At 39.9% G+C, this 11,168-nt stretch overlaps 1 protein-coding gene across 1 annotated transcript in view; it reads right to left on the bottom strand.

Moving 5' to 3' along the window:
* The window catches only part of LOC106867309 (leucine-rich repeat-containing protein 74A), a 30,686-nt gene that overhangs the window by 16,430 nt on the left and 3,088 nt on the right, over nucleotides 1–11,168 (bottom strand). The window contains exons 2-4 of the mRNA XM_014912148.2: nucleotides 6,147–6,263; nucleotides 5,536–5,629; nucleotides 1,378–1,427 (exon numbers count right to left, since the gene is read on the bottom strand). Of these exons, the coding sequence (XP_014767634.2) occupies nucleotides 1,378–1,427; nucleotides 5,536–5,629; nucleotides 6,147–6,248 (246 nt within the window). The 5' untranslated portion in view covers nucleotides 6,249–6,263. The remainder of the gene's footprint in view (nucleotides 1–1,377; nucleotides 1,428–5,535; nucleotides 5,630–6,146; nucleotides 6,264–11,168) is intronic.

Below are 11,168 nucleotides of genomic sequence, written 5' to 3'. Positions count from 1 at the left end.
TATAACAAAACAAGAATTTGGAAAATTTATTCGTCTTATTAATTCATCATTACACCATTACACGTTTCCTTTGCTAGAAGGAATTACATAGTCTTACATGTTAAATAGACATGCAAGGAATTTTCTATCAGAAATTCTTCAGGCAGAGAAATTAAATAATAATGTATCATTTAATTTCTCTTTCTGAAGAATCTCTCATAGAAAATTTCTAGCATTTTAATTTAACATGTAAGACCATGTAATTCCTATTTACAACTGAAACATGCATAATGGTAAATAGATAATACCAATAAATTTCCAACTTCCTGTTTTGTTATACAATTACCCTGAAAACACTTTTTCTAGAATTTTCCACTTCAATATGTAGTTTGCATCTATACTACAACGACAGCAACTACACACTGGATTGCAACGATGGAATAAGCTGATGTGCTTTCTAGAGGAAACGGCTGGGATTTTACCCTACCTACCAACTATAACGACGAGGTTTCAGTCGTTCAATCAGTTGATGTACCCACTCAGTAAATTAACGTGTAAATTGTTAGGTATTCCACAAACACATGTGCCGTTAACTCTGTTGTTTGTAGAATTAACGTAATTGTGTTTATGACAAGGTTGTGGCCTTGAGTTGCAAGTAATGTTCACTCGACGGGTTTCTATACAATTTCCGTCAACAAAATTTCATACATAATGTATAGAACGACCCGCAAATGCTGTGCAGTAAGAACGAACTCTAGACTTAGTGGTTGCAAAGCGAACTCCTTGACCATTGAGACATACTTCACCTATAATATATATATGTGCTTGTGTGTTCGTCGTTGGGCCTCAGCACAGAGACACAAAGTTCCGACCAGATTATGAATGACTGACTGAGAAGTCAATGAAAAATCGCAATCGTACCCAGACACCTCACTGACAGTTCGCTGACGCCATTCAAAACTCGATTCAATGTTTTTTTTTTTGTTTTTTTTTTCAGACAAAGTATACTAGAAAATTTTTTTTTCCAGACAATATCTTCGCAGCGAACATCTTCCTCGTTATAGTGTACAGAAGCGTGTTAAACATAAATGTATACATCACTACTTTGTTCGTCGTGTGTGTGTGTGTGTTTATTTAAAATATGCAATTCCGTGTTGCTTCTATACAGCTAAAAAATCATTATATTAAACAGGGTCACAAATGATGAACATCGATCTACGGTATGCCTGATACATTGTTTTTCTCAAACTTCATAGAGTTAGTTGAGATTTGAGTATTTACGGATGGAACTCTATACTGTAACGTTTTGCCATTCATACGTTTTACATTCCCATCACTGTATTCAGATAAGAAGAAATGAAAGATCTATAAAAATTAAATGTAAAAAAGGAAATATACCTTTATGATTCTGGCGATAATTCTACCGTATTCATCACCGAAATGATTTTCTGAAAATAACAATAAGTATTATTTTTATTTCTAACCTTGGCACAAGGAAAAGAGTAAATTGATTACATCGATCCCACTACTTAACTAGTTAAAAATTTTATCAGCCCCGGAGGGATGAGAGACAAACTTGACCCCGGTTGAATTTGAACTCAGAATACCGTTAGATATTTTGTCCCATGCGCTAACAATCCCAGCCAGCTCTCCACCTTAATAATGATAATAATAATTCTTTATACTATGGGCAAAAGGTCTGAAATTTTGAAGAAAGGCGCTAGTCGATTAAATCGAAACCAGTATGTAACTGGTACTTACTTTATCGACCCCGAAAGGAAATGTTTACCTCGACGGTATTTGAACTCAGATCGTAAAGATGGACGAAATATCGCTTGGCATTTTGTCCGACATGATAACGATCTGCCAGCTCACCGCCTTCCTTAATAATTATAATAATGCTTTCTGCGATAGACACAAGGCCTGAAATTTTAGTGGCCGGGATAAGTCGATTATATCGACCCCAGTGTTTCACCGATACTTATTTTATCGACCCTGAAAGGATGAAAGGCAAAGTCGACTTCGGCAGAATTTGAAATCAGAACATGAAGACGGACGAAATACCACTAAACATTTCACCCGGTGTGCTAACGATTCTGCCAGCTAACTGTCTCAATAATAATAATAATAATCCTTTCTACTGGAAACACAAGGCCTCAAATTTGGAGCAAGCGATTAAGTCGATTACATCGATCCCAGTGCGTCACTGGTACTCATTTAATGGACCCCGAAAGGATGAAAGGTAAAGTCGACCTCAACGGAATTTGAACTCACAACGTAGCGACAGACGAAATGCCACTAAGCATTACGCCCGACGTGCTAACGATTCTGCCAACTCGCCGCTTCAATAATAATAATAATAATAATAATAATAATAATAATAATAATAATAATAATAATAATAATAATAATAATAATAATAATAATAATAATAATAATAATAATAATGTTTATTTCTTTATCAACCACAAATGGTTTACATAAAAAACATTATGGACAGCACAAGACAAATACAATGTGGGGTTACATGAAAGTCGTGTAAACAAGGAAAATAAAAAAACAATCGAATGAAAACTCCACAAGTACAAGACAGTTCTGACCACCAGTGTAAGTAACTTTTTCACTTTGTCCACAGGCGCATGCTTAGAGTAGGCCCATTCGTTGGGGCTATTCTTGCGACATTCCCCCACTCGTCAATAAAATTTCTAGAATTTCCCTCTCCACCTTCACTTTCCTTCTCAAGTAGAACTTGAAAAATCTGATGAGGGCTTGGCCGAAGAGGAAAGTATGTCTTCATTTCTTTCAATCTGGTCCAGCACTCAACTTCTTTCGCTGAGGCCACCAGGCAAAGGAAAACAGCATATCCTTCCTGGCCAACGGAAGGTGGTGAGACTATCCTTACTATGGACTCAGCCCTACATATGATAGCAGGTGTTCCACTGCACTTCAGTGCTTGTAGAATTTGTCCCGAACAAACAGTGATCCCTGTTAGCACTGCCAGGCCAAGGATTTCTGAAAATTAACCTTAGGCACCGGACCGAAATTTCCCCGGAACAGACCAGCCAACTCATTTTTGTCGACGACTAGAGTCTCCCCGAGTACGTCGTCACACTTACCCGCCACTAACAATAGAAAGACATAGCGGAAATTCCACCGACTGGATTTGCCGACTGGCAGAGAAGTGCGAGCACCTGACGACACTCTAAGTGTCAGGCGCCCTGTCTCGGTCTAAGATTGAACCAAGACTGCAGCTCCGTCAACAAGAAGCGGTAGTAGATGACGGGTGCGATGTAAGCATTCGCTACCTCCGCTCGACCTTTCAGGGATTGCCTTCTCTCAGCTCATTTCAGGGGGAGATTGGCCACCCTGCTCGCCACCTCACCCCATTTCTTCTGCAACTGGAGATCTGGACCAAACCAGACACCTAGCTGTTTAATCAGTTCTTTCGTCCAGCGTCTCACGATACTGTTGGAAGGCATGGACCTTCCTCTCCAGGTACCGAGTTGCAGACCCACTGATTTCTCCTGGTTAAATTTTGCTTCTGTCACCGCCTCGTATTCTTTCAGAGATGTGCTGACCAGATCTATGTGCCTCGTGTGCGACACTATGATGGTGACGTCGTTCGTGGATGCCGGCACGGTTCTTCCACGTGTTAGTTCGCGTGAGATGCCTCTCAACGCCTCCAGTTTCCGCAGTAGTGGCTCTAGAGCCATCACATACAAGAGAGACGAGAGGGGACGCCTTTGTCGGACCAAACGCATGATGTTGAATGGTTCCGATAGGTAACCAATCACTCGAATTACTGAGCAATTGTAATTCTATATTGCGGCGATCTATCCACAGAAAACATGACAAAAACTGGCCACCAAGTATTGGAGTCGATTCTATCGATGGCTTTAGAGTGATTGAAATTGGTCATAGCTTAATCCATGCTAACTTCATTACCCACCCTGTCTATGCTGTATCGCATGAGAGGGGTGTTATCGTGGATGGATCTGCTTGAGATTGCTCATGTTTGCATATGACCAATCAGTTCCTCAGCATCAAGCTCCGCCCTCTTTGCTAACATCTTAGCTAAAGTTTTTGAAGTCTGCATTCAGCAGCTTTATGGGCCGAAATTTTTCTATTTGATCCCCCTTTGTTTGGGTCCTTTCTGAGCAGTATCACCACTCCTCAACTCAAAAAACTACGAATTCTCCTGTTCTGCTGCCAGCTGCGGGAGATATCTATTAAGAGGCCACCAAACAAGCCTAGCACGAAGAATAGACCACGCGGCAGTTATCGACATTTAACAACGCTCCACCCTCCTTGCAGAGAATCGTGATATACCGTCGAGGTAGGCATTGAAGCTCATCCTGCGTTTAGGACTGCCATTTATCCCAAACAGTTGGGCATAGAGCTGCAGAAATGTCACACTTATCTGTTCGGGCTCAAGTACCGTGCGCTCATTTTGGTTCAGCAAAGACTGAATTCTGGCTTTGTTGCCATATTGTACCTCTACTACTTGGACCCATAGATCGCCGTTCAGTCCCTCGTTTCTTAGAGCACACGCTGTATCTCTGAAAATGCAACCTTAGTGCTAAGCGTTGAAGAATTGGACTAGGGCCAATATTACCGCCAGCACGTCAGTTGAAATGCCTTTTCTAAGCGCCTCTTCAAAACTTCTAAGTTTTCCTCTATTATATTTCCTTTTATCACTACTGCCTTACTAAACCTAATTGGTTCTACTCCAATTACCCTTTTCAGGACAAACTATCATTTGCTGCTGACGACTGACTTCGTCGACGTCTGCTTAACTATTTCTCTTATCCGATCTCTGTAAATCTGGTACACTATGAGTGATGCGTTCAGCTTCCAGTAACCGGGTCCCTGCCTTGGCTGTCTATCTATGTCGACAGTATAGATAACAAATTTGTGTTCTGTGTAACCGATGATTTTAAAAAGTGGACAACTTAAACTATCCTTATCTATTGACCTACTATCTAGATACGACTTGATGACCGAATGCGGTTCGTCCATGTCCTCAGCAGTACAATCGGGAAATCCAGTTGGTACCACCTCGACAGTTGCAAATGTCTGAACAGGTTTGCGAGTCTTTTCAACCATCGTCTTCTAGCAGCTAGTCCCACTTTATCTAACTGTGCGCCCAAATTAGCGTCCTAGTCACTCATTAGCACTAAAGGTAGAGATGTTCCCAGGAGAGTTCAGAAGTTATAAACAGCCACCAGTCTGAAAGCACCCCCGCTGATATCGTTAACATCCAGGATACGGAGTATAAATAAATCTCGTATCCATCGAAAGTGGACGATGAAAGTTCACCGGTTGGAGAGTTTGGTTTCACTGACAGCCGCTATTTCTGTATTGCTAAAATATATTCCTCAAAGTGCGAGCTGATATCCCGCTAGTTAGTCCAGGATAGTCTAGTCTAGCTGTCAAAGTTGCTGTCTCTTTGAGGCCTTCTAGAAACATAGCTTTGCATCACCTTTTGCTTGTATGTATGTACATGATATAAGTTTATTCTATGACATATTTAAAATATACAACTGGCGTACTTACGTGAGAGGTCAAAGGCATTAATGCGAATATTTCCAACAATGTGAGGTATCAAAATATTGAGTTCTTCCAATGTTATTTTTCTGTTTCTAAGATCCTGGATACAAAAATAAAGAAAAATCGATACCTTTTCTTTCATAACTATTTGTTTCTCAGTATAAAAATGTGTGTGTATTTCATATTGACTTTATTGCAAGCTATTGGTTGATGTTTATCGGAAAGGGTTGTTATGAAAGGTACTATCTGCCACCAGTGCTTTCTTCTGTCCATGCTCAGCACATTTAACTTCTATTTAATACCACATACATAAGATACCAATATCACATTTAAAAAGTCAACGCTGTAAACATCAGCTGTATGAGTCGCGCAGTCTACCTCGCTCGTGATGGAGATGCTCTTATAGTGATTGTACTTAACCAATGAAATCAGTAAATGGACGCGATATGAAGGAATATTGTTGAAATTAGAAACCGAATTACTGAGTTGTAAATCTTTCGGGGGTGATATTTTGGAAACACCCATTGTTTATTATATGTTGCTATTATATATGTGGATATGTGTGTGTGATTTTTAACAAATGTAGGGAAAATGCAGACAATATAATAGTTTCTTACCAAATATCCTTTACAGTTTTTTGCAAGCTGGATATAATCAAAATCAATGGATTTCCGTGACTGCCCGTCGACCTTATGGCTAAAAATGTTACTATCTTCCATTTATCTGTGGATTATCTGAAATTAAAAGGACTTAAGCATCTTAATATCTGCATTTGTTACTTTTCTTTGGTTAGGCACAAACAGTTACAAGATTAAGTTGGAGGGCATGTGCGAAACAGGATGATGTGATGTTCAAACTTATCCCAATAGCATTCATAAGATTTGGAAAGTGAAATAGTTTCAAATGAGAAACGGAATCGAACCGCAGGCTCGTGTCAGCGAGATTGACGCTTGCCTATTCATTTTATGAGGGTGGCAAATTTATGGGGGGAAAGAACAGAGGTAGCTTTGATTCAAGGTCATACAAGTAATTTCAATTTGTATGAACACTTAATATTAACAACACTCAAACACACACACACACACACACACACACACACACACACACACACACACACACACACACACATACACTAATTTTTGCGATACCACGTTGAGAGAGTCGGATCTAAGTAAGTCACGGTATTAGAAAATAAGTTGATACCAGTTGATGGTGGTTTGGTCTGGAGAGTCCAAACCTGTGCGATCAAGTATACATCTAGCTACGATAATCACCATCTCAAGTGATACATCATACAGAAGGTGGAAATCTGTTCAATTTCCATCAGTCGAAAGTTTTCGTTAGAGTCGACCATCGCAACTTAGTATCAGTCCTAAATATGACCGGTTTCGTAACTGTTTCCAGAAACTGAATCGCGTCAATACACAGCAGAATCTGCTTGGTGATCATAGTAAACGACTACCTCTCGAAACAGTTCCATATCGCGTGCTCGTTCCGTCAGGTCTGTACTCTCTTGTCTTACAAGTACGTGCTGGCTCTTGAGCCATTCATTATTGCAGAAGGTCGAAATAGCAAGAGACATCGGGACATTTTTTGATCTGGGATGCGAGAGAGTTGTGTCAGCGTATGCGGGTGGCGCCACCGTAATTGTGTTGGACGCCACGGAAGCGGAGATGGCTTGCACTATTGTAATAAAATGCGAGACAGGGGCAAAATCAAATGAAAACCCGGACAAGTTGGAGAGCTCTCAATTAGCACATGGGGAGTTAAATCCACGCTGACAGACAGTGAAGTGTGGCGCTGGTCAAACGTACAGGTTAAACTGTTTAGGTGTTTTGGACAGGGCTTCTAGATTGACAAGATCTAGGGCAAGGCTTTGAGTGATGTGGCCAACCTCACTTAAAAATGCACCGAGATGATGCAATCTCTGAAAGGTCGAGCATAGATGACGAATGCCTACATCACCACCATCATAATTTACAGCCTGAACGTCGTACCTTGCTCCAGTTCCCATTCTTATTAGATTTCCACTCCTGCTGTTTTACCTTCTGTGGAATGGAAGCTTTCCCCAGCTAAGTCAGTTCATCTGGTACCAATGTCAGTTCATCCCCAGCTAAGTGAGTTCATCTGGTACCAATGTCAGTTCATCCCCAGCTAAGTGAGTTCATCTGGTACCCATGTCATCTGTAAAGTGATTTTGACATACCGTAGATACGTATGCACAGACACATGTTGAAGTTACGTTACCTTATGAGATTCCTGGAGGGCGAGTGAATACGGTCTCGTTTGTAAAGTATATTTTTATTCAGCTCGCATTTCTGAAGGAGCTGCAATTTCGGATTTGAATAAAAGGGACTGAGATTGAGCATTTAGCATTGCTAGATACTTGTTGGGCATTTTTACCAATATATAGAAAATTGCAGGTAGGTAAGTGTATGAATGTCCTCTTGAAAACTCTAAATGTCAACGATAAGATTCCTCGTCTGTTTAGCAGAAAATTTGGATTAGAGACTACTATGAAAAACTTTCAGAAATCCTTAGTTCAGCCAAAATGTAATACCAGTTCCAAACAAAATCTTCAGCTGGAAGTGTCCAAGATCCGGGCTGAACGACGAAACTATTCTACATGCAGCTATTTAAAAGCTGTGCATTGCTTACTATGGAAGAGTTGTCGCATGCAGGCCAGATCCGGCAATCGACACACTCCTCTATCCCACTATTCACCTTCAATAGGGCAGTAAATGCTCTTCTGCCTCGTGACGATGGCTTTGTGTGGCGGATAGGATTTTATTTCTGCCAAGCCCTCATCGATTTTTTTCTAAATTTCACTTGGAAAGAAACTTAAGGGTGGAGAAAGAAGTACATTCCTTCAGCAATTTTGTCAAAATGTGGGTGCTTGTGACAAAAAAGATTACAGTGGATGGAACTGCATACCTCAAAGCAAGCATGCGTCTGTAGATCAGAGACCAGGGGTCAGAAGAAGCACGTAACTTGATGGTTAGAGTAATGTTTGAGGTCCCTTATTGGCCCTTTTTGAAGGTTCTTCAAAAATGGTGAATCAACAAAGTCGTTTGAGCATTGGATAGAAAGATGAGCGATATTTGTTTCGACTCCCTGTTCACTGAGTGCAAATTCCTTCGGGGTAAACTTTGCATCTCATCATTTCGAAGTGGCTAAAAACGTAGCAAATCAGAGCGATGGATAGGCTGAACTGTTAGAGGATAGATCACGCTGCCCAGAAGTATCTGTTTAAGCCTAATGCATTTTAAAACAACGCCACCAATGACATTGATAGTGAGCTGTATTGGCCCAAGTCGATGTATTTTCCCTTGGATAAATATCGGCACCAGGAAGCGGGCAACAAACATGCTGTGATGAGTTACTATCATTCTGCCTCAAAAGAAAACTCCTACCCCGGTTTGCAGGCGTTTGACCAACTTTAACTGAAGGAAGTCCAATTTATGAAGGCATTCTTACACCAGAAGACCTGCACCGTCCATGTATTCATATATTTGTATATTGTGTATACTTTTCACCTTATTTCGCTCTTTCTTTTTTCTTCCTCCTGATCCGATCTTACGTAAACTTCCACGTAAATTGTAACATATGTTTGTAATGTCCCCTTCATCCACTGTCCTTGTGGCAAATAAGAATTATCACAACCACCATCAGCATTATAGCAAGGCCACAAATGCTGAAATAAAGTCAATTACATCAAACCCGTTACTTAATTGTTACTTATTTTAAAATATCTAGAGGATTATGATCAAACTCAAACTCGACGGAATTTCAACCCAAAACGATGTTGATATGTTCGTTTATATTTTTTACTAGGTTTTCTTTCTTTACTCTCATGGCCACTGGTAACAACATCATCGTCTTTGTCTATATTATTATTCCCAGCACCACCATCTTTTTCATAGGGCAGGGAAGCAACGATAACCAAAGTGAATTTTTTCCTTACGGACTCAGTCTGTATACTAAGTAGATCGTATTGTATTAGAAACACATGAATGGTCAAGAATGAACATGTTTATTCTGCAGATGACGACAATCGATTCAACTAATGAATAGATAAAGAATTTTTTATGATGGCATGTTTAAAAACTGAATGTGTGTATAATCGATCTTATTGATCAAAGTGGAACACAAAACTAATCGATATCTTATGTTGGCACTCCGTCGCTTACGACGTCGAGGGTTCCAGTTGATCCGATCAACGGAACAGCCTGCTCGTGAAATTACCGTGCAAGTGGCTGAGCACTCCACAGACACGTGTACCCTTAACGTAGTTCTCGGGGATATTCAGCGTGACACAGTGTGACAAGGCTGACCCTTTGAATTACAGGCACAACAGAAACAGGAAGTAAGAGTGAGAGAAAGTTGTGGTGAAAGTGTACAGCAGGGTTCGCCACCATCCCCTGCCGGAGCCTCGTGGAGCTTTAGGTGTTTTCGCTCAATAAACACTCACAACGCCCGGTCGGGGAATCGAAACCGCGATCCTATGACCGCGAGTCCGCTGCCCTAACCACTGGGCCATTGCGCATCCACGATAGTCTTATAGATCAATGACATATGTACATATATATATATATATAACCGTTTTTATAGATGGTTCGATATATGGGGTTCTATTTTGAATGTATCTTGCCCAAGTTTTGCTATCATACACTCAGCAGTTTCTTAAAACAGTTGTCTGCATTTATACGTCAGGACCTAAAAGTTTTTTATGTGGATGTCTGTATTGTGTCAAAGCATATGTATTCGTATGTGTGCGCCTATGCTTATGTATAGAGTCTATGTTTATACTTGTGCACATACATACATGGCTTCGTGTGTGTGCGTCTGTGTATATGCGTGGGTAAGAGTGTATGCTTATATTTACACATACATACATATATTCGTGTCTGTGCGTCTATGTTACATATGAGAATGTGCGCTCATGCTTATACACACACATACTTAAATGTGTGCGTAGGCATGTATACAATTATATTTGTGTGTATTCGCGTACATATTCCTATATAGCTGTATACGTGATGCTAATATACATTTTTGTATACATATATATACATAATCCAATTTTGTGTGCGTTTGTTATTTATTATTCACTACCTTCTTTCTTTCTTTCTTTCCTTTCTCTCTTTCCTTCTTTCTTTCCTTTCTCTCTTTCTTTCTCTATTTCTTTCTCTCCTTCTTTCTTTCTTTCCTCACGAAAACCACACTTTCTCCATTTCTACATTAGTAACGTCCTTTATCTCTACGTTACTCTTCTCCACCCCTCACTTCCACCCCCCTCCATAAGTTTAAGACACACTTGTCTGTTCAAACGCTGAATAAAACCCACAAGAGTTAACAAGTGAAACAGAGACAGTCAGAAGCAAGAAAAATGCCGCTGTTACTTGAATACTATACAAATATGTCTTCAAAAAGACTTTTCTTTCAAATTTACCAAAATTTTATTTTTCAATAATTTTTCAAAAATCTATTATTCATATTTACTGTTGAAAAGATCTCAAGGATCGAAACCGGTTCTGTAATGTTCTTTATAAAAGTATTTTAGCATTTCCTACTTTGTCTTTTTTTCCATATATATATCTACTCGCGTGTTCCTCTTCAACCTTTTACACATATATATA

Source organism: Octopus bimaculoides, chromosome 22 (genome assembly GCF_001194135.2).
Source record: "Octopus bimaculoides isolate UCB-OBI-ISO-001 chromosome 22, ASM119413v2, whole genome shotgun sequence".
Taxonomy (NCBI): domain Eukaryota; kingdom Metazoa; phylum Mollusca; class Cephalopoda; order Octopoda; family Octopodidae; genus Octopus; species Octopus bimaculoides.
Note: the sequence above shows the minus strand (reverse complement) of the source record. Positions and strands in the feature narration are given on the sequence as shown.